The sequence below is a fragment of the Phallusia mammillata genome, chromosome 1 (genome assembly GCF_965637545.1).
Source record: "Phallusia mammillata chromosome 1, kaPhaMamm4.hap1.1, whole genome shotgun sequence".
NCBI lineage: Eukaryota > Metazoa > Chordata > Ascidiacea > Phlebobranchia > Ascidiidae > Phallusia > Phallusia mammillata.
The window spans coordinates 8,721,942-8,749,735 of NC_137252.1; the positions used below are offsets into that span (position 1 = coordinate 8,721,942).

The 27,794-nt window shown below is 38.1% G+C and overlaps 3 protein-coding genes and 1 long non-coding RNA gene across 9 annotated transcripts; all 4 read right to left on the minus strand.

The window, feature by feature from the left end:
• Positions 1-1,238: 1,238 nt before the first annotated feature.
• On the minus strand, positions 1,239-9,083 carry LOC145209360 (uncharacterized). 2 transcript variants are annotated; one of them, XM_080079638.1, is made up of 12 exons: positions 8,967-9,083; positions 8,759-8,827; positions 8,501-8,554; positions 8,069-8,140; positions 7,626-7,688; positions 7,258-7,350; positions 7,081-7,194; positions 6,660-6,767; positions 5,544-6,331; positions 4,886-5,117; positions 1,976-2,509; positions 1,239-1,731 (listed from the first exon to the last, which is right to left on the minus strand). In XM_080079638.1, exons 1-12 carry the CDS (start codon positions 9,031-9,033, stop codon positions 1,520-1,522), a joined length of 2,406 nt encoding a protein of 801 aa, XP_079935764.1. In that variant the 5' UTR covers positions 9,034-9,083; the 3' UTR covers positions 1,239-1,519. The 2 variants fall into 2 exon arrangements, with proteins under 2 accessions (XP_079935764.1, XP_079935763.1); XM_080079637.1 differs by having other exon boundaries at positions 7,258-7,353.
• Positions 9,084-10,723: 1,640 nt separating this feature from the next.
• LOC145232553 (uncharacterized) lies at positions 10,724-12,314 on the minus strand. Its single transcript, XM_080097203.1, has 2 exons — positions 11,484-12,314; positions 10,724-11,427 (listed from the first exon to the last, which is right to left on the minus strand). Exons 1-2 carry the CDS (start codon positions 12,282-12,284, stop codon positions 11,026-11,028), a joined length of 1,203 nt encoding a protein of 400 aa, XP_079953329.1. The 5' UTR covers positions 12,285-12,314; the 3' UTR covers positions 10,724-11,025.
• A 427-nt stretch (positions 12,315-12,741) lies between these two features.
• On the minus strand, positions 12,742-13,184 carry LOC145232564 (uncharacterized). The gene is made up of 3 exons (XR_013860916.1): positions 13,123-13,184; positions 12,947-13,045; positions 12,742-12,799 (listed from the first exon to the last, which is right to left on the minus strand). It is a non-coding gene; the product is annotated as an uncharacterized LOC145232564 (long non-coding RNA).
• Positions 13,185-14,755: 1,571 nt separating this feature from the next.
• LOC145238729 (uncharacterized) lies at positions 14,756-27,754 on the minus strand. Of its 5 annotated transcripts, none has more exons than XM_080102008.1 (13): positions 21,220-21,690; positions 21,070-21,137; positions 20,067-20,117; positions 19,694-19,744; positions 19,589-19,630; positions 19,444-19,524; positions 18,831-18,887; positions 18,674-18,748; positions 18,091-18,228; positions 16,957-17,672; positions 16,327-16,558; positions 15,472-15,966; positions 14,756-15,152 (listed from the first exon to the last, which is right to left on the minus strand). In XM_080102008.1, the coding sequence occupies exons 6-13, from the start codon at positions 19,448-19,450 to the stop codon at positions 14,896-14,898; spliced, it is 1,977 nt and encodes a 658-aa protein (XP_079958134.1). In that variant the 5' UTR covers positions 19,451-19,524; positions 19,589-19,630; positions 19,694-19,744; positions 20,067-20,117; positions 21,070-21,137; positions 21,220-21,690; the 3' UTR covers positions 14,756-14,895. The 5 variants fall into 5 exon arrangements, with proteins under 5 accessions (XP_079958134.1, XP_079958141.1, XP_079958125.1 ...); XM_080102015.1 differs by having other exon boundaries at positions 20,067-20,177; XM_080101999.1 differs by lacking the exons at positions 14,756-15,152; positions 15,472-15,966; positions 16,327-16,558; ... (4 more) ...; positions 19,444-19,524; positions 19,589-19,630 and adding exons at positions 22,597-23,118; positions 23,738-23,969; positions 24,307-25,079; ... (4 more) ...; positions 27,156-27,230; positions 27,575-27,754 and having other exon boundaries at positions 19,715-19,744; positions 21,070-21,121; positions 21,220-22,111.
• Positions 27,755-27,794: the final 40 nt, after the last annotated feature.

Sequence of the window (27,794 nt, forward strand, 5' to 3'; positions counted from 1 at the left end):
ACTGCAGTAGGTAGTTTTGTGCTTTCGGCCAATCAGTTTTCTACAATTCACCTAGTCCTAAACCATCAAAAATAAGCTAAATGTGGGTCTGTCGTGAGGTATGGTGTTTTATAAATTCCTTAGATAAGCATGTACGTTTACCATTTATGTCTATACGCACACCGAACCGGATAGATTGCGTTCTATCATTTGTTTTGTGGGGGGGATTATCTATTAGCATATTAAATCACATTTGTATTGAACCTTGACGAATAGGTTCAAGTTACGTCACACACCAGTGTTACGTCATATTTCACTTTCTGTTTACTTGTCCAAATTTGGTTGTAGTCTATCCGTTTGATTGCCTTCAAATTTCGGTCAGATATTTTTAACCCTTTTATCAAGAACGATTTCGCCGCAGCTATTCACAATAACCATTTGCGTTGCATAGAAACGACTTTACACCCTATAACAACCTATGATTTTTGTACCCTACAACTCTAGGTAATTAATTATAACAATAATTATTATACTCCTGACCAGGTTTTTTTTAAGGTTTGGTTTGGGTGACCGCTAAGTAGTTTTGGGGGGCCGCAAGTACTGTAGTTGTAGTTGTAGTAGTTCTGCTGTAGTTGCAAGTCCAAATTTTGGGAAACCGCTGGAGAAATTTGGGGGACCGTTTCGGTCACCTTAAAAAAAACACTGCTCCTGACCGGCTATATAAGCCAGACATTTTCATGCATAAAATAATTTTTAAAGATAAAAATGGTTTAGTGTTTTGGCGTGTAAGAGTTTTCAAAACGGTTTAGGATTTTAAGATATTGTCGATGTTTGTTTATGTAATTTAAACCTCGAACGTTATTCCTGAGTCTAAACGAGTTTTAGTGTCAGGTTTGCTTTAAACATACTTTTTGTAGTCAGATACGTCTTAGGATTAATTTTTTTTTACTTTATTTGACTTAATGGTTACGTTAAACGCACAGAATTGATAAAGAGTGGTTTGTAAATACTTTGCGTCTTTCAATGTTCTGTATCTGTGTTTTGATGTCGCTGCCTGCCCCTCAACAAGCCTTTGTCAGAGTCAATAAATTTTTTAGGTATTTGTCAGCTAAGAAGAGCAAACCCTTGGCGAAGTCATATATGCTTGTTTTTCCCCGATCTAAATAAAGATGAGAACACATCTTTGTACTAATTTCAAGACTCCTTGCAACTTATGAAAGCGTTGAGGAAAAATAGAAATAATGTTTTAAAAGACTGTATGGAAGCTACGAAAACTTTTCCCCCATGGTCACGAAACAAAGCACGACATTTCACACTGCACATTAAATCACGCACAAACAGCGTTTTTTATAATATCAATTTAGTTGTAGATTTTCTAGCCTGTGCCATATGGTGATGCTTGGGAGACGGGCTGATTAGGTAAAACGTCTTTAATAGGCTGGCTGGCGTACTATGATTTATCGATAAGTATGCCGTGATCGCTGGTCTGCATCTGCTTCAGGACCGATCCCAGGATGAGTATATTCATCTTTGTTGTAGTTTATGTTTCCACCTTTGTCATTGTTTGCTTTCGTTCAGTAAAAGCATTGGTTCTAGCGGTGCTGATCTTCGTCGAATCGTCGTTCGGTCGAATCTTTTTTCTGATCGCAGGATTCATGACACAATACAGAAAAAACAACACCACCCCTTGCAAGCCATTTACCAGCACGTTTGCGTACATTAATATGACCGAAAACTGGCTGTCTCCAAAACCTGAAACCAAAACAAACGATATTGTATTTTAACAGTCATTTTTAATATTATGAAAGGTTAATTCCTTTTTTGTTTTACTAAAGTGGTAAAATGAAATAAGGAATGTGTTTTTATTTACAGAATTATGGAAAAATTTAATATACTACAACTTTAATTGGCATATAATTAATTCAATATACTCTAAAAGAAAATAGATCAAACACAACTTATTTTAAATTCTTGAGCACATGAAAAACATACTTACTTGTGAGAAATCCAATGGCCCATGGAATACCAAGAACAGGGACTAAAATGACTAGCGTCTTAACGGCCGACAATGCTTTGTCCGCCGTTGTCACTTTGTGGTTCAAATGGCTTTGCAACTTCTGGGAGCGTTGTCGTAATTGTACAAGGGAAAAAGTGACTTTCACTGCGATTATTGCGTTGGTAACTAGGACCACACCAACTGGGGCAACAACCGACAAGTAGAAAAGAATGCTACCAGCTTCCAACCAGCATTTGTCGTATTTTCGTACGTGATGGTAAAAGTATTCTAGCTCTTCGCTGTGTTCGCCAGGTTCCGCTGTTTCGGCAATCTTTGTGTACAAGTAACTGGGTGCCATGTATGTGTCAGTTTGCAGGCCAACTGTGGCAGCAGTCGCCACGATGACACCTGCCACACCCCAACCCACGGAGTAATTGACTAAGCGAACTGTGCTCGTGCTTCTGGTCCTGTGCTTAAATACTTGATCAGAAACCGAGGTCCACAGCCGAACGCCTTCCATCAGCATCCACATACCTGCAAGACAGTGTTGTGTTGTTGTAAGACTTCTTTCCTCTAGTGGCGCCAAACTGTTATGTACCGATGGCGGGAATATCGTCCTGACATTGCTATTGACGCAACAATGAATTTGTGACGTCAAATCCATTGTGGTGCAATTACATTGTGCGTGACAGCACGGTTTGCGTTTATTAGTGTCTGCTACTCTGCTCTATCACAGGGCTGCCGCTCTAGATATTTTGTAGCTAGAACTCTTTTGTGAACAAGTAGGTCAAGTTGAAACCATATGTAGTTAGTTTAATTTGGTGCCGAATATAACGGGGAAATTTGTAGTTAATGCTGATCATACGTTCCATACACCAAGTTACATATTTAATTAATTTTTTCGTCCAAATGGTGCAAAGTTATACAAATTATTTGTTTTGTATACATATAACGCACAAGAGACTCTAATGAAACAAATTTAATAGAGTTCTGCAGTCATATAAAGGATTTTTTAATGTGCTACATGGCCTGGAAATGTAATACAGTTTTAGTATGTAAACTTAGAAATCAGCACGTATTACTATTGGACAATGAAGTCAGAGTAATCTATACACTTTGAATGTTTCTTCCAACTACTCCTGATGGATTAACTGTTCACAATAAAGAATTCATACATTTGGTATGTCTAAACTCGACGCAAACAACTGCTGCACACAAATTAATTCAGATTTTTTCGGAAGAATAGACTAAAAGTCTAAAAATACTTTAAAATTAACAATTAAGCGGCTTTATGTTTGTATATCACTTTACAATAACCACCATATCGTTTTTGCGCAAAGCTGAAAACCTTGAATTCGATTCGGTTCGGCAACATGTAATTTTACGCTTTAGCGAATCGAAATCGTGACGTCACACAATGCGCATCAACGATACGATTCGATTCGCTCATGTAAAAAGGCTTACATGTGCTTCTATATATGAATAGAAAGTTTCACTGAAAATGTGCAAACTGGCGACGAATATATTTGACCTGTGTAAAGACGAGTTACTGGTGAGTATTCTGCGTTAGTACGATCTACTTGTTACAGTATCAGTTATTGCACGTTGTCTTATATTATAGCGAATCCAAGTTAATACCTTAATACCTTGTGTTGTGCATTATTCTGTTGCAACCCGGTTTATTTACCAGTAAGTTGGTGTGCCTAATAGCGTCGTTATTTATGCTTTACTTGAATACATAATTATGCCACAACCGTCACAGAGTGCAAGATTCAAATGACCTTTACCCGTATATCTGTGTGACAAAGTGGCTCGGCTGCATTGTACGCCGGCATGTTTTTATGTGGTGGCCTATGCACGTAGAGTCGATTTATTTTACTGATCGCGAACCATAACTGGTACAGTGCTTATGGTCAACCCGTTATTGCCAACTGTGCAATCGAAAAGCGTGGACCGATCAAAGTTTGGTATGTTGTTTCTTTACAGTACACATGTTTGTCGGACGAATGGTGTGTTGCTCGTTGCAATATTTTATTTGTTTTGCTTTCTTTGCAGAAAACCGCGTTTATAGCGCGCGTCATTCAACCTTGATCCAACAAAAAATGTGTTGCACGCACTGGTAGTTTATCCAGGATCTGCACTGAAGGTGAACTGCGGTTGTAATGCTGAATTAAGGACGTCTTGAGTCAGTTTTAGCCATGGTGCTTAGAGGTTTATGTCAACTCCGGCCCTAACCAGATTTAATTTAAAATGTAAATCAGCTCCGAAAGTTGGGGATAGTGCGGCAAAAATGACGTCGAGTGAAAAGTTAGACCAGAATAAGTTACTAACTGACGTGTTTGATTCGACCGCATATCAAGTTTCGTCCAGATATGGACATAGTTTGACTCGCTAGGTAAGTGACAAAACTTATACTGACTTATAGTTACAACTTACAACACCTAATAATCAAATATATCAGAATTCGGAAAACCACAAAGCATTTTGTCGGTACCTAATGATCGTGACCTTAAACCAGTGGTTCTCAAACTGTGGTACGCGTACCACTAGTGGTACGCAGGAACTTTTCAGGTGGTACGCGAGTAGCTTTTCAGGTGGTACGCAAGTAGCTTTCTGCTATACCCAATTTAAGTCCGATCTGAAATTGCAACTCAACTGACCCAACTGATCAGCCCTGGTTTGGGCGTAACTCGTGTTTGGACATTCTTTGAAATTGCTAAATATGCTAGTCAGGTCGAGAAATGGGCCTATTTCTTGGTCTATCCATTCAAACAGGACTTAAGGTGGTACGCAGCGATAGAAAAAGTTTTGTCAGGTGGTACGCGATCCATATAAGTTTGAGAACCACTGCCTTAAAATGATGAAGTTAACCTGTAACTTAGGATAATATTAATAAACAGCTTTACTTACTCGAAGACAACAGAAGATAGTGGATAACTATGGTCACAGCAACACATAATCCGTCATATTTCACAGCCTCATCGTGGAGAACACTGAGAATATGGAAGACTAGCAATGCCCCAGATAAGTTGATCTGTATCATGGTACGGTCACTTTTGATAGTGTGTCGATAACAGTAAAGTAACAGAACTGTGCAGAACAGGGACACAATGGAAATGGATTCGGTCACTAGCGATGTCGTCTGTAAAAAAACGTCTTTTTAAATTGATTTTAATTTTGTTTTGTTATGTAACTGTGTAGACAACAACAACCACCATGCAGACAACAACAACCACCATGCGGCTGTTATCTAGAATTAGATTATTTATTGAAAAAAAAAGAATGTTTTTAAGCATTTAGTTTAACTCTTTGATCAGATAAATTAAAGTTTCTTTAACACATTAATCTTGAATTCTCCCAAAAAAATCGCTTACGAAATTTATCCTCAAATTCTACATTGTTTTATTTCTTGTTGAAGTTCTCTATTTTGCGATATTAGAAAAGAAAAGAAACCGAGAACATGTGTCGTATAGCTGCATGCGGCGTACCTGACTTTCAATCAATCCTTTCAGCTACATTAAAAAAGTTTGCAAGTACATTCATTCTTATTTGTGTTGGGTTCACTTACTTTAACTCCATGTGGTATAACCAGGGCCTTTGCCGACAGCATGACCGCAAATATGGAGGTATGGTTGCTTCGGCAAGTTACCGATCCCAGGGTTACTTCGCTGTCCACCCGTTCAACTCCGTAAGTCGAAAATCTTTGTTCTGTCGTGTTGAGGTAAACACAAGTTAATTCGATATCTTGCACCAAAATCCTCTCCCCAATTTCGTTTTGGTAAAATTCGTCCAAAATTGATTCCCCCAGCATACCAAGAAAGCTTTCTGCAAATCGGAATTGGACCACTCCATCGAGTACCTCTCCCGAATTGACTTCATAACCCGTTGCTATGAACTGTGGGCTGTTCTGTGGAATTTTTCTGTACGTTGCCTCAGCACTTAATCTCTTGCTATTACCCGTTTCTTCTAAGAGCAACTGGCTGACCTGTTCATCAACAAACATTCTCGAAACAGTCAGTACGTAGTTCGTTTTGCATTTCTCGTTCATGGTCAAGTTAAACTCCACATCCGTATCGTCCAGCTCCTGTGACCTTACGTTAAGCTTTGTACATGATTGATGGTGGGTCGCAATTTCAAGTGTATCCAAACTCTGGTATGTAGAAGAATTTTCCGAGGTGGAAAGGGTGTACCGTTGTATGTGCCGTTCGATTGTTTCGTAAATCCGCACAACTGTGTCTGTGTCGTGGTCATCCTCGCCATTGAATCTGTCGATTCGATGTATCCAAGTCAAAACAGGACTTAGACGTTCATCAAAGAGTTCGGGCTCTTGCCACTGAGAATTTGAAAGATGTTCCTCTGGAGAAGAACGCATAATGGATAATTGTTTCCCGAAACTGTGTGCTTAAATTGGCTACAATTTTTTACTGGGTAAAAACACAAGGAAAATATTTGAAAATAAGGTAAAAGCAACATGAAATTCTAGCATTTTAATGCACACCTGTAATTTGTCATAAAGTCTCCTAAGTTAGCAATGGTTGTATCCTTCAAAAACATATATTTCGCGGCATGCTTACAAAATTTTTACGTCCCAAATGTGCCGCTGCGTTGTGGTTGAAACACTTTTTGCATTTTGTTAAGTGAATTGCGTATAATTACAAGCCCTGCAGCCACTTCGGCAACATACCTTCTTTTACAGATGTGGTAATTGGAACTAATGAGGTCTCCGCTGCCAAATCAGTTGATGAAGCTTGTGCAGTTTTAATACGCGCTGTAGAGAGTGCACGTGTGGGATCTGTTAAAACAAATTGTTTATTGATTGTTATTGTTATTTTAAAAGTGCATTGGTTTTCATTCTACTCAAACTTGTGTTAAATATGTTTGTTTCGCGGCTTACTTTATGAGCTAAAACACCAAAATATGTCAAAAAAACTTTAATGGAATAGGTGACACCATAACAAACAAAAACAGGTTGTGTCGCTGTCTTGTACATTCCCATCACGTTTTGAAGCACCAGCGTATAAAGTTTGAATTGAAGTCAGCAAAAACAAAAGTCATATTTCTCGTTTCATGCAATTTCGCTAATTTAGTAACCTCAGCAGATGTACCTTGTAAAAAGGATGTGTTTCCTGCTGGTTCAAAATAGGTATCGGCAGTAGTAAAAGACGGTATGGCTTGTGTGGTTGTAATTTGCGATGTAGAGAATGCGCCCGTGGTCTCAGCTAAAAAACAAATTTTGTTTTAGATTGTTGTTAAAAAAAGTTTGGCAACTTTGGGTGTTGCACCTTCTGTTTGAAATGTGCTTTCTAGTACGCGAGAATTTTCTGTTGTTGTTACCGCTGGTATAGCTTGTTGCGTAGTAACAGGAAGTTCCACTGCTTCTAAACAAGACGAATTTTAATTAGTAAACAGACGGTATGCAAAACAACCACATTCAGTGGGCAAATTTTGCGCAAAGTTAAATAAAAATTAGCATCTTATGATCACTTCACCAAGCTTTATCACCTTTCTTTCCGTTTTTATGCGACAACTTCACTTCGTTTATACAGTTTTTATATTGCTCCGCGATGTCAACAGTAATAGTCAAAACTTTAAATTGTTTCATATTGATATTTTTTTGCCTAGCATCGCGTTTTAGTAATCTTGTTGCTACCTGGTGCAATTGGTGGAACTGTGCATGAATTCCCGTCTATAATAAGATGTTTGCAACCAGAATCTGAATGATAAAAGTCAGAAAATTGTGAAGTTGTAAAAACAAAAAAATTATGTCTTTATTAGACTTTTTATATCACCGACGGCAGCAGTACAGCCAGCAATCCGTGTGTCGCCTTGCGACAATAGTACACAATTATGTGTCAATTTTGACAACAAAAACAAATAAAAAAGTGCAACAAGATCATTCGTTCATAATAAACTTACAATAATTATAAATAAGATGTTGCTGCCAGGCATAGGCCTACTGTAAATAAATGTATTTACAAAAAGAGAAGTCCTCCTTTGAGGTACGCGATTGGGAACCACTGTCTAATCGTCAACGGTAATATAATATGAGAACTAAACTTTACAAAAACGCATGCCATATTTTGAAATACGTACGTAAAGACACGCATATTTTGGTGGGATTGATTGGGTCTGTCGATAAGCAGCATTCTCCATTTGCGCAGCTTTCTACAAATGCAAACTGAATCGGATGAAACACTACACAAAATCCAGTACAGTTTCTTTGTATCAATTAAAAACGCGTCGGTGCAGAGCATTTTGGTTTGTTTGCAAATTAAGATTGTAAATAATTCAGATTTAAATTCCAAAAGTGAATGTACACTTACGTATGGCGTTGTTATTTTGTGGTTTTTAGTACAACTATACATTTCGTAAAACTTTAAGTAAGCTTGTCTGCTAAGTCATTCATTTAGGAAAATAAACTTTAGATCAAACTTAAGCTTTTAGAAAAATTAAGGGCTAAAAATTTGCTTACAACTCCAAGTTGGCGCAGATTAGAAAATTTACAATAACAGTTTGAAAGCTTACTTTCACCACCGGCTGGTGACCACTCTCGAACATCACTTGACGGGCCAGATGTGTCTAAACATAAATAGGTGCATTGAAAGGAGGCCAAGGTTAAAATTGCAACGTGAGACAAGCATCAACCAACAACTTAACTATATCTCGAAAGCTTGTTAGTTTAATTTGATTTTTTTTCCAGAATTTGCAATCTTTTAAGCAGTACTATATTACAGAACTAAAAAATAATAATTTGCCACAAACTTGGTGCTAAAACATCAGTACCTATTGCATTGAGTGAAGTTGGAAGACATAACCCTTCAAATTCGGTTACGATGCAGTTAGCAAAGTACTCTGAAAAAATACAGTTTGAATGAACTAGACAATTAAGACGTCGTTTGCTTTTTGTCTTTATTTCACGTTCCAATTTAATATCAGAAACAGTTAAGAAATTATTACCGAAACATATTACATTCAAAAAATTGTTTCATACCTCTCTTTTTTGTGGATCCAACACTGACACATAGCAAAAATAAGACAATCTGCTTGGTTTTCCACATTTCGTTTTTCTATTCAAAGCGTTAACAAAAATCAATTAAAAATCTTTTATTTTACGTCTGAAAAGTTTGAATAAACTTGCAAATGCATTATCAATACCTGAAATTTATTGTTAATTCTTAACCACCGGAACACTGGACACTAACTTCAAAAGTACCTTGATCTAAAACGAATCAAACTCCCATTGAACCAAGATAAAAAAAAAATAAACTATACACTGATGCACCGATGATGCTTTACCATTTTCGGTATGGTGAGACTTTTTAATATTAATAATCGCTTCAGCAGCACAAAAACGATAATAGCCTTCAATGGTCTGCTTTGTTTTGAAAAACTTTTTTATGAACCGCGTTTCCAAAGCGCTTTCAAATTGCAAGGTTTATTACAGGTAGGCTAACTATTGTAATTCAAGTTCTTGTTTTCGTTCACAAAATATTTGCAAATTTGTCATCCACTAAATGTCAAAACGGCGGCGCTCGTCAAACCTTAAATACACAAACACTTAGTGTATGTCAGAACTGAAAAGGTTGCGACCAAATTGTCTAAACATTACCTTACCAATGACTTCCCCTCATATCCCCTACACGACGCCAAACAGGTGCGCTGTTTGCACTGTACTGACCTTTAGGCCTAATGGAGCTTTTAAACCGCTGTTGTCTAATGTTGTTGCATGTGATAATTGAAAGGTATAGTAATGCACCAGTGGCACAGTAAAAGGTCTGCGAAGGTCTATTAGTTTTTGCACTGCAATCCTTTTACTGGTTGTTTTGTTCAACTTCTCTTGTGATTCAATTTTAAAAGAACATACTTCACAAAGTTAGTTTAGGAACACCACACACATGTCCGCATATATTATAAGAGCACACTTATTTTTGTAACTTTAGTAGAAGTGAAATGTTATTAGAGCTCTCAAACGGTATAACGAAGGACACAGAAACTTGTTGCCCACTGGCCTTTAAGTAGTTTGTTATTGGAATGCAGTAAAATTGCTTGGATGTATCGTTTTAGTTTGTAAACAACACAGCTTGAATTACGCGACGTTTAATTGTGGTGGTCATGTTCCAATCTTGGGAGATGCATTTTTATAAATCCTTATGCTGAAACAGAGAAACTGTGAGACTTACCACCCCAGAGTTGTAAGTCGGGTCGGGTTCGGGTCTGGGTCGGGTTTGAACTTGGAATTTTTTGAAAAAAAAACGGGCATGATTCGGGCCTGACTTTACACTTTGTGTCAGTATATTTTCAAGTAAATTTATCTAGCTAAGTAGCGAGTTGTTTAAGACCAATTGTTTATTGTGTTTGTCTTTCTTGAGGCTTTAATATATAGGTCTGTCAATTAAACTTTTTTGGCCTAAACGGGCTTCTCAAATACGATTTGGTTTCGGTCCGGGTTTCGCGCTTGTAATTCGCCCATTTATAACTCTGTACCACACACAAATCTGTACTGCAGCCCTTCGTTTTACGTCAGGTCTTTTCTTATTTTTGCAGTTTCGCAAAAAATAGCAGTTTTTTTTGTGTGTATGTGTGTGCAGGGGGGAGGCGCGGGCCCAAGCAAGAGGGCCAATTTGCATCGATGCTGAACGAGGGATAGCACGAAACGCCTGTTTTATTTGACAACCCAACCACTATCAGCTCCAAACGGTGAAATCCTGGTCTCGAAACAGCATTAAAAACGCGACATTGAGCAGACAATTGGCACGAAAAATATAGTTTAATACGCGTAGACCACTAAATGACGCATAAAACGATAGAAAAGCGACAAAAAACATTAAAAAAACGGAAGCAAACTCTGAAAAATGCCAAGCGCACGGCCATACTGCACAGACGAAAAAGTACTTTAACGGGTGGTTTAATGGCGGTAAAAATGAACACGGGTCGGCTTCTCGTTCCCTGTGATGGGCAACTAAATGTTGTAACGGTTTTACTCGAATAAAATAAAGTTAATTAAAATTGTTTGTGTTGCTGCTGATGGCTGTGCATGTTGGCAAATGCCTTCACTGTATGCAACAGAACTTACAACATCGTCGCTTATTTTTTCTCTTTTTCTTTGCTTTGCTAGTGTCATGGGTTGCAATTTTATGGACCTCACCTTCCTCAGCTGCACTGTCGACCTGTTTTTCTGCCTTGCGTGTATCATAGACCTCACCTTCCTCAGCTATATTGTCGACCTGTTTTTCTCCTTTGCGTGTACCATGGACCTCACCTTCCTCAGCTGTATTGTCGACCTGTTTTTCTGCTATGCGTGTATCATGAATCTCACTTTCCTCAGCTGTATTGTCGACCTGTTTTTCTGCTTTGCGTGTATCATGGACCCCACTTTCCTCAGCTGTATTGTCAACCTGTTTTTCTGCTATGCGTGTATCATGAATCTCACTTTCCTCAGCTGTATTGTCGACCTGTTTTCTGCTTTGCGTGTATCATGGACCCCACTTTCCTCAGCTGCACTGTCGACCTGTTTTTCTGCTTTGCGCGTATCATGAATCTCACCTTCCTCAGCTGTATTGTCGACCTGTTGTTCTGCTTTGCGTGTATCATGAATCTCACCTTCCTCAGCTGTATTGTCGACCTGTTTTTCTGCTTTGCGTGTATCATGGGCCTCAGTTTCCTCAGCTGTATTGTCGACCTGTTTTTCTGCTTTGCGTGTATCATGGGCCTCAGTTTCCTCAGCTATACTGTCGACCTGTTTTTCTGCTTTGCGTGTATCATGGACCTCACCTTCCTCAGCTATATTGTTGACCTGTTTTTCTGCTTTGCGTGTATCATGGACCTCACTTTCCTCAGCTGCACTGTCGACCTGTTTTTCTGCTTTGCGTGTATCATGGACCTCACTTTCCTCAGCTATATTGTCGACCTGTTTTTCTGCTTTGCGTGTATCATGAATCTCACCTTCATCAGCTATATTGTCGACCTGTTTTTCTGCTTTGCGTGTATCATGAATCTCACTTTCCTCAGCTATATTGTCGACCTGTTTTTCTGCTTTGCGTGTTTCATGGACCTCACTTTCCTCAGCTATATTTTCGACCTGTTTTTCTGCTTTGCGTGTATCATGAAACTCAATTTCCTCAGCTGTATTGTCGACTTCTTTTTCGTCTTTCTTTGCAGCAATGTTTTTACTATCCTCTGAGTTGAAATTGTTTGTGTTCACTTCCGATTTTCCTTTCTGTTGAGAATGGGATTTTAGGTTTAACCGTCTTGCCTGAATTTTTTGTCTGAGAGCTTTCATCGAAGGCGTTTGTGTGCTGGCATTTTTCATAGCGGGCTTTGCTGTAGAATTAAAATAATACCAATTTCCTACCGGAAAGGTCAGACTATCAATAGGTTTCGATGAAACGACTTTTGCTTCTAACTGCTCCTTTTTAACCTTATTTCTCGCCAAGTGGGGTGGTTGACAAGGCGAAATCTGACTTGCCAACAAATCACAAAGAGATTGGTTGAATTTTTTCACTTGACCAAATACAGGTTTAGAGGTTGTGGATAAAGCTAAATCCTTTCTTGCTGCTTCATCTGTTGCACCTAATTGTGATAACCTTTCCCTTTTCTGAAGTAATTTCCTTGTCACTTTTTCCACATTGCTCGCCTTTTGTATTTGGCTTGATGCTTGCACATTTGCCAGGCTTTTGACGAAGGCATTCAAGTACATAGACGGTTGACGAACCGGACGCCCGGTTTGGTATAGAATAACATTTTTTGCCGGCATCAAAACATACTGTGAGTCGGTGGGGTGAGTGACAACCCAACACCTGTAGCCAGGATCAACCAGCAGTCCACCTGCGCATAAAATATACGTAGTTAATGAACAGTGTTTAAGAGCTATTCTCTTGTTAATGTAAGAAATGTTAGTGCTAACATGTAGTCGAAAGCTTTTAAAACAAAGTGTTGATAACAAAAGTGTCTGGTGTTCTTAAAAACCCATACCCGGTAGATTTTTCTCACTGGAGAAATCTTTTTCGGGTTTTAGACCGAACCAGAACCATATATTTCCAGAATCAGTCTTACAAGTCTCCACAACCTCATCTGAAAAGCGAAAAGTAGCATTAATGACGCCATTACGTTGAAAAATACGTCATTAGGTTAAACATGATAAAACCAACCTTTGTCGGATAACAATGCTGGACAGTGTAAAGTCCGTTCGTCGATAAGGCACCGATTAAAACAGCTCGCCTGTTGAGAAAAAAAATACCATCTCCTTTTTTGCATATTATGTGACCAGGTTATGTTTGACAGCTATACAGGTCGGCCGCTGGGTCCTCTGCTCTTGAAAATGCGCCCCCGAAACGGAAAAATACAAAAAAAAATCATTTCCACTGGTGTTAGCCCCCTCTTAAACTGAGGTAATCTACTTTAATGCCAAAAGTTTTGTAAAAATCCAATTATGGGACTCTTTTCGTTAAATATTATTTGCCCTACATCAACCATCGTCCGCTTGCGGCAACTACAGTGCTAGTAACCATAAGAGTATTTACCTGAACAGGCAGATATGATATTCTCAAGTCAAGGCTCCTGCAAAAAAATGATTTTTTTATTGAAACCCAATTGAAAGACAAGAGTTGTTGCATTTTCACTGCTTCTTACCCTTCTTCAGCCATTCCAAGATAAGGCATCGGTATAAAAATCTTTTCTTCTCTCGCCCAACGCTTCCACGAGTCGAAATACGCCATTTTGCACGGGAGCATATAATATTGCGTCCGTTTACAAAATGAAATTTCAAGAAAAATACCGCAAAAATCCAAGTTCCCATGAGACCCATTGTTGGATCAAAGGACTGTGACGTCACAACCAGCTAATTGTGATCATTTTTTGCCAGAATATATGCATGCAATGATGTATATTATTTTCTTCAGACAATATAAACTATAAAGGATTGGTTTCAAATTGTAAATAAATTTTATCTCAACAGTTTCGACGACAACTTATGCCGCGTCAGTGGTTAAACGTATGGGTACAGCAGACTATATCAGTACAGACTACTTTAAAAAAGTTTTTAATGTCAAAATTTGTCAAAATCTTTAGGTCAAATTTTTTCGCCTTCAGGTCAAAAAATAATTGCCCTAGTCATAACTAAACGGCCACATGACACTGCACCTGGGGTCGACAACCTTTTTATTGACGCGTGCCAATTACTTGTTATTCCCCCCTCGTCGGACATTTTTGTGAGTAATAGTGGTTTGTGCCAGCTGAGCTCAAAAGTAAAAATTAAGGTTTTATGCATGTTAGCACTGAAAACAAGCAATGTAACTGTTTAACATAATATAAACACGCAAATTTGTTTGGCGTGTAATAAAGAATTACGAACATGGCAGGGGTTGCTGACCCTTGCACTACGTCTTAAAGCGAGTAGCATACTGTCCAGTTTTATTGTTGACAGCTGTTCTAAGCCATTTGTTGTGTCTCCACATATCTGCCAGATGTGGTACAAAGGAAACGCGCTGAACAAAACGCTTTGTCAAATATTTGGAATCTCTTTGTGACTAAAAGGAAGGCAGCAGTTAATAGGGCAGTTTTGAAAACAGTTTTTGGTAAAAGTTATTTTACTTTACTATTACAAATCAAATAAAAACAGCTAAACATACGTGGAGCTGTTTTATATCATTTGGAAAGGTTTTCTTGGGTTGCTCGTAGACATGACTAAGAGCACTTGTACGAATACTTTTTTTCGCCATTACTGTAATGAAAGAAACTGAAAAATGGTTTTAGTATAGGCTAGGTGAAGTCACACACATTAGATTTTTGTATAAAAGTTTTTTATCTCTAATAAGTCATCGACGAAATAAACAGGGTGGAAGTCATCGACGAAATGAAAATTGTACAGTAACAATACAGATAGGAGTGCAACCTTCTATAGATAACATTTTGCTTCCGAATTTCTAAATTGGATTCACTGAGGAACGGCTGCTGGTAAACTTGTGAAACGGGTTCGTGACTTTGTTGGTGGATTTCGAGGTTGTGAAGGAAATACTGCCAGGAGCCAATCGCGGAAATCGTCTTTGCAGATACCGTAGAAACAGAGTACGAACCTCCTTTCCCAGCACACAATACACCAGCAGCACAAAAACACCTTGTAGACCGTTCAATACAGCATTGATGTACATGAATGCAACTGAAGCCTCATACGGTTCCACGTCTGCAGATTAAATAGGCGTTACACATATGCACGGTGCACGTTTAAGAAATCAAGCTAAAAATATAAGGACAACATGTTTATATAGGTCTGTATATATCGCACACATGACCAGGAATTTAGTGCAGCGATTATCAACAATGACGTACGGAGCAATATGATTTCAAAAGGGGGAATTGAAACCTTTGTTTTGTATCATTTCTTCCTTTTTTAGATGTTGTGTTTGGTAATTGTTTGCACAACACGTCCAAGTTTCAGACCAGCAAATAATGACATATCAATCTCTTTAGAAAGTGACAAATGCGTTAGGACTTTCACTTACTTGCTAAAAACGCCAAAATGTATGGAATTCCCAGAACTGGCAGCAACAAAACCAATGACTTTAGGGCGGCTTTTAAGTGCTCGGTGTTAAGAAGCGGTTTTTCGTCTTTTTGCGATGGCTTTAACGATTCCGTTTTGGCGCTCATGACGTACACAAACCACGTGACACGAATCACTACGGCTGCGTTGACAATCCAGACCAAAGCTATTGGGGTGATTGCCCAAGCCAGCAAAGTTGAACCCTCTACACCAAGCCAACACTTGCTGTATATAGTAGTCGTCTTGATATCGCGGGTCTTTCTGTACATTGGATTCATATCTAGATACGTTTGGTTTGATAGTCCAATGGATGCAGAGATCAACACCAACAAGGCAGGGATGCCCCAACCGAAAAGGAGTTTTACGACCCCTCTCCTTGTATTGTTATGAAGGGAAGTCATCGCGTACTCCGTGGTTTTAAGACACAACGTTACTGCTTCCATCGTCATCCACATACCTTAAACGCATAAAAAGGAACATCGTGTAAACTTGAATTGCATACGCCATACCTACCTCTAGGTGTATCAGAGTATGGACTTTGTTTTATAACACATTAGATCACTTTTATGTAAAATGACTTCCAACGTAAGAGCGACCTGGCATTATTCAAAGTGAGCGTCTAGTTTGATATTTAGGGGGGAGGGTGTCCAGCCCACGAAAACGAAGCGGTTTTACTTGCTAAAAATGGGTTTCGTTGAGGAAAAATCAAAACATGTAATATTGTATACACATCAAATGCTCTTGATTCTTTACAAATAAAACAGAAGGAAAATAATTCCAAAAAATCAACCAAACAGTGGTAAACCTTATGATATACCTGTGGCGAGGAAGGTAAAATGTAATCCAACCGCCAATGTTTCACAAGCCAACTTCTTTCGCAACGCAACATCGTGCAAAAGGTTTAACAAATGAAAAACCAGGAGGGCAGCGGACAGGTTGAGCTGAATCAATGTCCGTTCTGATTTCAGCTTTGGACGAACAACCCATAAAATAACGATTGTTGTCAAAAGAGAAAACACCGACAAAATCTCAGCGATGATGGAAACAACCTAAAATGTAAAGTAGATTATAGTAAATATGTTTTATTGCATAGATCTCAAATATGCTTTCATGCTTTACGTGATCAGCAATAGTGAGTGTGTTCATTGCTAGGCTAATTGAAAGGTCATTAAGGAAAAGTTTGCTCTGCTGTTGTGATAAACTGTTGTAAGTTCGAGTAACGGTTATTTATTTATTAAACCTGCTTGTTTTATTTCTGCATGAATAAATCAACCACGTAAAATTTGACTAAAGTGGTAGTGGTACTCTTGCAACAGAAAATCTTTCGGGGCATACAATTTAAAATTCATTGCAAAAGCCTTTACATTATTGGGCCCCAACTACTTCCGAAATACTGCGACAATTAGGATGCAATAGCTTACCCTAATCATTTCCTGTATGTACGTACCTTGACGCCGCTTGGTACCAAGTAACTGCGTACCGAGAGCAAAGCAGCGAACACAGTGGTGTGATTGCAATGACACGACACATAACCGCTTCCAGAGGCCATCATGCGACACCCAGTGGTCAGAAATCGGGACGAATCCACGTCAAAATACTTACACACGTGACGAACTGACTTCATTTGAGAAATTCCATTATTGTCATTGTTCAACGATGTGTAATTGTAAACGTTGTTGTCTGCTTGGCTTCTTATAGTAAATGAGACTTTGGCCTGAACTGACTTTTTGGCATCCAAGTCCAGCACTGTAATGGAAACAAGTGGTGCTGTGTTTATAGGCAAGTCGGATTCGCTGTAGCGACCGTTTTCCCTGGATTCCATAACTGGACCACATAGATCAGGTGGTAAACGTATCTGAGTAAATATTGCAGCAAATGCTTTTGTTTTGGTCTTAACAGGAAAGTTGGCCTTTTCCAGAGTTCCCTGTGACAGGGTTAGGTTAAGGCGTTCCAAAGATTGAAAATACTCCCCGCTGTGTTTTTCAATGACAACTTCGATATCATCCGATGTAATCTTTGTTGTACCCGTTTCAGCCTGGTACGCAAGTTCCATTGAAATCCGCTCGTAACCTTCTAGCAAGTTTTTGATGGCCTCTCTTTCGTTTTTGCCCGACGACCGATTTTGTTGCGTCAAATTGTTAACTGCTGCCCAATAGTCGAAGGCTGAAACGCAAATAAAGTCAAGAATGTAAATCAGGGGTGACGTACGTGTTTGTGTGTGAGGAACGCGAGGAGATTAAGTTATTAGGGTTCGGCATTAAGAATTCTTTTTTCGGAAAATATAGAAAAATGTGCGACTAATTTGGTGATTTCACAAGATATGTTTTGGTATCATTGTGATAAAAAGCTGTGGTTAGATTTGTCGCGTATAAGGGAATTACATTTAAGGATGTTTAATAAAAAATAATAGGACTTAAAAAGGGACTATTACAATAACATTTTGTACAACTGGCGTTATCGACTGGACTCGTTTGAAATTGTAAATACGGTATTCTTAAACTACGTTTTCTGCGGTTTGTTAACTAAGTTTTCTAAAGCATAGTGATTGGGAAAAATCATTCAACATGCAAAAACCACTTACTTGAATTAGAAAACCCCGCAGACGAAGTTTGTTCGGGCGAATCAGTAAAAGTTTGCACATATTGCTTTGTACTAACAACTGTGGGTGTCGTGGGACTTTCTGTGTGAGGTTTGGGATTTACAATGTGGTCATAATCACCTGTAATAACATATTGCGTCAGAAGAGGGATGTTTTTTACACTGATTGAAATGCGTTTGCAGTTGCTAGGTTTTATAACACTGTTGCTATTTGTCACTATACACGAAAAAAATGTCCATAATTTTTCGGGGTAATTTCTTAAAACATAACAGTATAGTGCGTTCAACACCGTATTAAAATATCCTACCGAGGTATTTTGTATATTTTAAGTTACGCAGTGTATTAATGTACACAGAAACTATTGCGTTTTGTCATGCTACACGAAGAAATTATAATAGATAGTTTCTTCGAGTTAAAGCTTAAAATTTAGCAACAGTTATTGTAACAAAGGGTAAAAAAACTACTCTCTCAGCGGTTTGTGTACATTCCAGGTTATGTACGAGTCTACAGATGTCACCTATGCATTTTATTTCAGGTAATATTTATTCTGTCATAACAAAAGTACCCGAGCTTTCTTGGCCTTCAGTGTAGTTGGTGGGGCAGGATTGGGCGTCGTGGTCCAGCATTGTTCCTCCGCAACCTTTGAAAAATATCGCATTTGAAAATGACGCTGTACCTTATGCTTTTGCTTCGGCCTGTTATAATATACGCTTTCAACTTACATCTCGTGGAGCTTTCTAACTGCAGATTAGTTGGGTAGTCAGGCAACGGCAACTGATCTATAATAGGGGTAAATGCAGAAATGAAACGTGAGTCATGATATTAAGAAATAAAAGAACATAATTTGTACAATATATGAAAAATTCTACTCATATAAGAACTCACAACAGAAATGATTGGAATTTTTTGATAAGTGGCGTATAGAGCACTGGCGGATATTTGAAAGAAAAATTTTGTGAAAATGCTGACAGTTCGAGCTATTTGGGTTGGAATAAGATTTGGTAATAAAAATGTAAGTTTTGGTTTTTGACAACTCTACTTATTAAAGTAACCGACACCCTTATTATGCCTAAAAACGAGGAAAGGGAGGTTGAGAGATCACTTCACTTTAAGATATATTTCGCCACCATTTATCATTGCAAAGAAAGCTGCAAATGATAGTTACACGATCGCCAAGAAAGTTGAATATTAAAACCAACGTTTTATAGATAATTTAGCGTGTACCCAAGTAACTAACTTATAAGATGTAAACATTTTTGACTGCATTGAAGAAGTAGTGATAAATCAACATCAGTCGTGCATTTTATTTGTATTTAACTAAATATTTCAACCCACCTATCATCTGAACTGCGACGTGCACTCGAGGGAGAACAGGAACAACCGACGATAAACACGCAGTTTGAATTTTGCATTCAGCTGCAAAACACAAAAAGTTTTAACAAAATGGTCACTTATTTCAGAAATTCATAGGCAACCTTACCAGGTGTAGTAGCGGAGTAAAATATGGTCGTCTGCGTAAACCCTGCGTAGATATGTGGACCTTTTAGAGGTCTGATAAATATATTGATGTGTATTAGATACTCACATATGCCAGTGAAGTTGCAAACCGGTAAGCGTGGATCTAGACTCGCAACGCCTGCAAAAACACAGTATGTTGCAAGGCATCAAATAATTTAAATAGTTTGCCTTTCCGTAGGGCTACTTCAGCGGTATGTACAACATGTATAATGTTTCCGAAATGAAAAACTAATGTTGCAAAGAGACAATTCCGTATATCGCATGATTTCCATAGCAATTAAAAATCTGAATAAATTAACAAATAAACCTTATTCTCATTTGGATATTGACAACATTTTTTGGTCTCGACGTTACAATTCGTCATGCAGTTAATAAAAAGGCCAATGTAATTGTTGTTTTTTGTTAAAGAAAACACGTTAAAGTACAATTGGAAAACTTACAGCAATGTAGAGTTGATTCTACAGGTGGTCCACATCGCAAGACAAGACAACCTACATCGGGGAGATCGTGTTTAGTAGTTTTAGGACTCAGATGATACACGCATAACTTACCTTCGACGAGGCAAATGAAAGAGATTAAACTCAAACACTTCAAAGTAACTTTATACATGTTAACCTTTCCAGTATTTAGGCGAGTTTACATTTACACAATTTTACTCAATTTTTTACACAATTTTTACTATCTTTTTCCGAAAACAACACAATTTTTTTAAACAAAACTGCAAGAGAGCTTGTGCATAAAAAATAACATCGTATTGAAGACGTTTCAACAATCGCTGTTGTCATCATCATTCTAAGGTAATTGCAGAAAGCAACTGTTCAACGTCTGCACTACGATGTATAACTTACACAAAGGCTCTAAGACAGTTGTTTTTGATCAAGCTCTTTTTTAACTCCATTTTTAGAGATTTAGAGCTACAAAGCAACATGACTAAACAAATTGCGCAAAAAAAGAGATATTAATATTAAAATTCAGAGACACTCATTTTACGCCTGACAGTCTAACTAGCAATTTGGAATTTTTTTCAAGATATCCATCTCAGGTCGCAACCCCACATTTTTTCTCATCAGGTTTTACTGATGTTACCATACCAGATGATCTAAAGCCGAGAAATTAATATTTTATAGGTTTACGCGAAACCGGTTGTTAACCAACGCCACTGGTTATTGTTGGCTGCACGTTGTCCGGGTAAAAAGCAAACACCACATTCCGGATAAAGGTCAAATAAAAATTGTAAGCGGGCTGTTTGGAATTGATTGCGTGACGACGTTAATATTTTGATGTTAACTTAGACCAGGTACGTGTAAACATTACTTCTTAGGACCAACACAGTTTACCCATATTGAAAACAATATTTATATCGATGAAAGTACGCACCAGACCAACTAGAACCGCCTGAAGCGTTTTGCATAAGTTGCTTCAAACTAGCAATACTGCACTCACCCTGGATAAAAAAACCTCTACCCTTCTTTTTTCTTCAATTGATCCTGTGTTACTGCGTATCAAAGATCCTTAATGAAATGCCTGTTTAGTTTGTTAATAATTGTCACGCCTTTAAAGCCTACTGAAAAAGCACACGAAAACTGTACTCACCAGTGAAACTTTGCTGTTTTCACACACACAGAAAAAAACACTGTAAAAGAATGATGCAAACAAGCACTGTGCAAGTTTCAAACATTATCACACATCACAACTGTAGCTAATCAAGTGTTTTAAAAGCAATGCAAAAGAGGCAAGAACAAGTGCAGGCAAACACGGAAAATGCCGGGGGATTAAATTGCTCGTGGAACCCGTTCAAAGCAACGTACGCCTGATTAGTGGTTGAAAAAGAACTCCGTGCATTAAAAACACAGAAATTCAGTTGAAATCACCACAAGAACGGTAAAGTTATAAACATTTCTATCTGCTTGCCGAAGCACGTAACAAATACATCAGAAAAGTCAAAACAAGTAAACGAACGTTGGTGATACACTGACGTAGCAAAAATTTAGAAGAAAACGTTTGTATTTTGCGATTGTAAACAATGTTAATATTTATAAAAGTGACCTTCAAGTTGCTGCAAATCTCCTTACAGCAATCAAAAGTAATTTACGTAGTCAATGCTTGTAGATTTTAGACAGTAAAGACATGTAACTGCCAGACACAGCTAGCTCTTCTAGTGAATGCGGTGTCTATATCTGTTTTGCCGCCCAATTTGGTCTATTCTGCGAAATAAATACATAGTAATGTGTCTTGTAGCAACGTTTTTACTTCGGTGGGGCGTTAGTCACTGCAGTGGTAATAGTGACCAGTTGCTGGCCGCCTTGACTTGCTGTGCTCATTGCTTTGCTGGCCTTGGCATGACTCGGCGAAACCCAGGACATGATCATGTTGCGCACATCAGGATTCACAACCACACATAAAACAAAGATCATCATTCCTTGGAGTCCGTTCACGATGGCATTGATGTACATAATCAGAACTGATGTTTCATAATCGCCGAAACCTGTGTCGTTAGCAAATGGAAAGTAGTTTAGATTTTAAGCAAGTTCAGCGACAATCCTCTGAGGTATATGGATAAACGGTTTTCGACCTTAAATTTGTGGTACACAAGGGTCAATGGGACTGCTTCATGGGTACGAGAGGGCGAAAAAGTTTATAAAACTCCTAAAGGGGGGCACAGAAAAGTTTAACCACTACTGCTAACTTAGCAGTGCGTTAGCGTATTTGTTAGGACAGTAAGAAAATTTCCTCAACGTGTTTTCGTACCGTAAATTATGTGTTAGTAAAAAGTAGCGATGGTCGATAATTACACGGTTTATTGAAGGATCAAATATTAATAGTGTTTTTTGTTACACTTCCTTAGACTTTATCTATCAGATATATTTGGTTCGGGTTAATACTACGTTGACGATATTGTTGGTAATATATGTCCCAGACGTTTTATTCGACAAACAAAACGTAATTTATAGAAAATCGACAATTTCGTACCTGTAAAGAATCCAATAGTCCATGGGATGCCAAGCACAGGTATAAGAACCACGAGTGCCCTCACAGCGGAATATACGTCATCTTTAATCGTCAATTTCTCCTCGGACTTTTTGTTTCGGCGCTTTTTGGATCGCCTCTTCATTTTTATAACAGTCACTGTCACTTTGGTTGTGATCACAACGTTCAGAAACAGCACAGTTGCTATTGGAACGATAACGGCCACAATAAATAGTGTTGTAGTAGGGTCGAGCCAGCATCTGTCGTATTTTTGAACCCAGTCGGTATGCTGTTCTGGATTGAGTTCATGTTCTGCTAATTGCTTTTCGTACAGATAGCAAGGTTTCATGTAACTGTCGGTTAGAGTGCCCACGACAAGAGCAGGAATCACGATTAACAATGGAAAGCCCCATCCCGTGAAGAGACAACACGTACGTTTACGTCTGTAACTCTGTGCTCTGTACAGTAATGCGTGATCTGAGGTAACTATTAAAACCCTGGTCCCTTCCACTAGCATCCACATTCCTGTAAAAAAACAAACAAGTTGTTGTAATAGTAGTAGCAATCTTCCATGCTAAACAATTCCTGTCCAACCAACACATTTAATATGTATTGCATATATATTTCAATAAGAAAGTTTTTAGCAGCATTTTACCGGCACCGCAGCGTCGTATAAACTGGTTGTTATTATAACAGTCGCAATGTTAATCTATATGGAACCATTTAGATTCATAGTGTGTTACGTAAGTATGACACAGTATGGAAGTGTTATCCAGCTTTTATTAGGGTATGGGTTTGGCGTACGAGCATAATTTATTTTTACACTTGATGATAATTTCCCTTTTCAACAACAAATATTTAGCGACACACTGAAAAATCTCTACCGGACACTGCGGCGCGACCAAGTGGTTGAAAAATAGTGCATGAAAGATTTCTGTCATAACGTATTTTTTTCTAATGAAAACTGTTTAAAATGTAAAAGGTTCTGGGATATTAATAGAAAATAAAAACCTAACCACCGACAGTGAATCATGTACGTAGTATATAAAATCACTGACAAGATTCAGTTACGTAAGTTTTCTTATGCTATATCACACTTCCATAAAGGTCTTATTACGCCAACATGACATATTTACCAACTAACCTGTCGTGCATAAGAAGTAGTGGGAGGCCACAGCTAGACAGAAACACGCAAGGTCATTGTCCAGTGCAAGGTCATGGAACAAACTGACCACATGAAGCATAAGGAGTGAGGCTGCCGAATTAATCTGGACCACGACGCGGTCAAGATTAGAAGCTGTTTGTCCGAATCGAAGCAAACCAACGGTGACCGCGAGGAAAAACACTGATAGGGATTCGGTGACGTACGAACAAATCTAAACAGAGAAAATAGATTTTCTCTAGATGAATGAAACAAATGTACTCAAGAACAGCAATTGGCACTGTAACCAGAACAGAAGTTCGGAAGAGGCCAAAACCATTTGGAGAAAGAACTAACGATTTTTGACTAGGTTCAGTAGGTTTAAAATACTGCATCATGTTCTTAAAAGGCACGATTTTAAATAAGGTAGTGAGAATAAGGGGGATGGACTTGGAACCTTTCAAGTATAACTCCAGATGTGAAGTTCTCACTCAAGCAACAATGTTATGATGTAAATTCATTCTTTAATCCAGTCTATTAGTGTTTCTAACTAAAAACTGTTCATAATTTACCTGTACACCCCTCGGGATGACCGATGCCTGTACTGATAGCATGATCGCAAACACTGACGTATGATTGCTTTTACACTTAACTTCATCGGGAACACCGGTGTCAATGCGCATAGTTCCGTAAGTTGAGAACCTTTCTTCTTCAGTATCGAAGTAGCCGCACGTGTAATCGGCTCCATGAAGAAATACCTTTTCTCCTCGCTTTCGTTTTTCCACTTGTTGCATGAATTTTTCCACGACGTTTTTGGTGTGTGACATTTTCGCAGTAAATGCCACGTTTCCATTCAGTTTTCTCATGTCCTCCGTAGCGTAACCAGACACACTGAGATATGGCGAATCTTCAGGCATCATCATGTACTCCCTCTTAGCGTCCCACTTGCTCCTCTTTTCCTCTTTAGGAATAAAACTGTTTCTTTGCTCTCGGGTCCCGTTAAACTGCGACGCAGCTACAACATACTCAGGGCATTCACCGTTGGGCCCAGTGTGCCCGAAAGCACACAAAAGTGTGAATTTACCGAGCTCTATGGTGTCTGTACTTGTGCAGTTTCTCCGCGAAGTTATGATTTTCATAGTGTTGTCGCTGTATTTCAGTTGGTTGGTTTTGTTGCGAACCGACCTTTCCCCGATTTTCATAAGGTTTTTTTCGATCTTCATGAACATTTTCATTGAAGAATTGTCGCGGCAAAGCATGCGTTGTAAGTTTCCGATTTCGGTCTCATCATTATCTTGTGGAATCGCTGTTTGATTGCTTGTTACGGTTGCAGCCGTGGAAGAAACTGTAATTTGTTATTTGGTTCAAATTATGACATTTTGTTTTTAAATATAGAATTGATAAAATATAAAGATTTAATAAGTACCGTACGAAAGTTTTTTGTACCGACGTTTCAACGTCCATTATAGGTCACATTTTTTTAGGGTAAATAAGTATTATTTACAGTGATGAAGGTGATATGTATATAGGACATCGAAACGTCGGTACAAAAAATACAATTTCCAGACTAGCTGTATATAAATTGATATTATGCCTGAAAGCAACAGGGCAAATACTTTTATTACCTGAAATAAACCCATAAAAACCCTCCAGGAAATAGTTTGCTGTTAGTTGCCACTGACAAATGTTAAAAACAAAAATTCTACAATATTTATTTATACTTTTTTTTCATTAGCGAATGAATACAAACTGATTTACCCATGTTTGTAGCCATGTTGTTTGCCAGTTCACCTGCAGCCGTGTGATTGAGTTGAACATTAGGCCAAGTAAACGTGCTAGTTTCAAACGTTGTCGTATCTGCAACTGAAAATTGCCTTGAAGTTACATCAGGTGTTGTATCAAATGTATTCGGTCCAGCTGTGGTTCCTACAGAATTTTGACCGCCTGTAATCAAAATATATTAGCACGTAAATAAAATCTTAAATTTATTATTTTTGCTTCTTACATGTCCGGTGTCGTGGAGGCACACGACAGGAGAGCGCGTGCATTCTGTTGTTGCAATTGCAGCCCTGAACTGTAAATAAAAATGTTTAGTTATTGTTCTCAACAATTTATGGCAATTTTTTTTGCATTAACATTACACCATCAATCGTATATTAGTCATGATGAAATAAAAATAAAACGTAAACCGGTGTTTATGTTTTATGCTAGCGTGTCGAATTTGTTATATTGTTTTGCAAATCAATGTGCAATGCATTAGATATGACAAGGATTAATAGGAGGCAAGTCGCTTTTAACTCAGGGTTTTATGGCAGGGTTGTAAGTCGGGCTGGCTTTTTCAGGTTAGGTTATTGTTTGCACTGGATAAGGGCATGAGTTTCTACTTGCCGCATTTTCGTCGTATGCTAATTTTTTCATTCTTATGTATAAATGGTTGCGCGTGGATTTGTTGCATACAAACATTGTTTCGAAAACTTTTAAATGAAACTTGTCTGCCAAATTACATTCGGTAAAGTATAAACTTTAGGACCTAAACTAAACACTAATTCAGAACTAAAACAACTTGACTTGGGGTAGGTTTCGGGTTTTAAGTTGAGCTTGCTTACAACTCTTACCTGTTGTCACACAAATTGTCAACACACTTGAACCACTTGAAACCGGGCAACAAGTTCCATTTGTGCACCTCACTGCATACAACCGAAATATTAATTTTTAAACTTCTGTCTACCACAGTTAAACGGCCATTACTATGTCACCAGGGCGGTTAGTTACACAAAGCTTGTTCTTTTTTCTTGTGTCTTCAGACCATTTCAAACGATTTTAACGATTAGCTTTTTTGAATTGTGAATACGAAACAAAAGAAAATTTGGGCAAGTTATGTATTTTACATAAAATGCTTTACATAAAAGTCAAAAAAAGTTTTAAAAAACAAAAGCATGTTGCAGTATTCTTCATTATTGCAATATTTAACAACTTTTACAGTCGAGTAAATTATACATTGACCACTTCATTAACTTTAAACAATTCAAAGAAATCTAGTAGACATTTACTTATTGGCGATGGCAAAACGTTTCCTAAAAATAGAGTCAAGGCTTTATTGTCATCGCAAAATCAGCCAGTCTATTTATAACCGAAATCCCTTGTTTTAAAAAAAATCGACTTGAAAAGCAAAAACAAAAACATTTCGACAAAAAGATGAAGAAAAATGCGTACCTGATCCGCCCTGTAGTGACCAATGGTGTGTTCGTTGGCCTACATTTGGACCACAAACTGCAAAAACAATTTGACATACGGTTTAAAATCCGACATACATACTACTGTAATGGGTTCGAATCCCACGGCGGGCTATTTTCTAGACTGTGCGAAATTAGGACTCGTACATTTCAACCCCTGTAAATCATTGCAATCGCGTTGTTCATACCTGTGTCGTCGTAGGTAACCGGTGTACAAAGTCCGTCGACCGGTTTAATCTTACAGCGGGCGTAATAACATTCGTCTGCACAACAACAAATTAGATAAGCTATATAATCGCCTCTAGTCAATTTCTATTTGTAGTCATGATGAAAACATAATTTAAGTCGAATCTCAGAAATAATTGAAATAATTGCAGCAACGGTTAGAAGCTTCAAAGCTACAAGATTATGGCATTGGATAATACTATCCGCTATTTCGAACTGCCAAAGGTGTATCTAATTACGTGCTAATCTCACCATTAAAGAGTTGAAAGTAAAACCTGCATAAAACTTATCTGCATAAAACAGCATGTCAATACATACTATATATGTTTTCCTCTTTTGCTTCTACTTTGTTGATTGTTTTAATAGAGTAACTTGCATTCACCTGTAGCGTGGGCGACAATTAAGAACAAGCCCCATAGAACTAAGCACATCAACGGTTTGGGTGCAGTAGTCCGTCTTGCATCAGTAACTATCAGTTCCATCATCAGTCATCCAGCAGTTATCTTCTACTCGGTGTTAGTGCAATTGTGTAGCTACTTCTACTTTCACCAAGCAAAAAAAAAACGCATTGTGAAACGTACTGGTTAAAAATAGTGATATTC

Excerpts from the sequence above, each read along its gene's own strand:
- LOC145209360 (XM_080079637.1), bottom strand. The coding sequence starts at position 9,033 with ATGTGGAAAACCAAGCAGATTGTCTTATTTTTGCTATGTGTCAGTGTT. Across the intron at positions 6,332-6,659 it reads TACCACATCTGTAAAAGAAG|AGGAACATCTTTCAAATTCT; the intron begins GTATGTTGCCGA and ends GTTCTTCTCCAG. Across the intron at positions 1,732-1,975 it reads GGCCATTGGATTTCTCACAA|GTTTTGGAGACAGCCAGTTT; the intron begins GTAAGTATGTTT and ends TTTTGGTTTCAG.
- LOC145232553 (XM_080097203.1), bottom strand. The coding sequence starts at position 12,284 with ATGAAAAATGCCAGCACACAAACGCCTTCGATGAAAGCTCTCAGACAA. Across the intron at positions 11,428-11,483 it reads CGCGCAAAGCAGAAAAACAG|GTCGACAATACAGCTGAGGA; the intron begins GTCGACAGTGCA and ends AGCAGAAAACAG.
- LOC145238729 (XM_080101999.1), bottom strand. The coding sequence starts at position 27,677 with ATGATGGAACTGATAGTTACTGATGCAAGACGGACTACTGCACCCAAA. Across the intron at positions 27,231-27,574 it reads AATTGTCGCCCACGCTACAG|ACGAATGTTATTACGCCCGC; the intron begins GTGAATGCAAGT and ends GTTGTTGTGCAG. Across the intron at positions 23,970-24,306 it reads TCATCCCGAGGGGTGTACAG|ATTTGTTCGTACGTCACCGA; the intron begins GTAAATTATGAA and ends TTCTCTGTTTAG.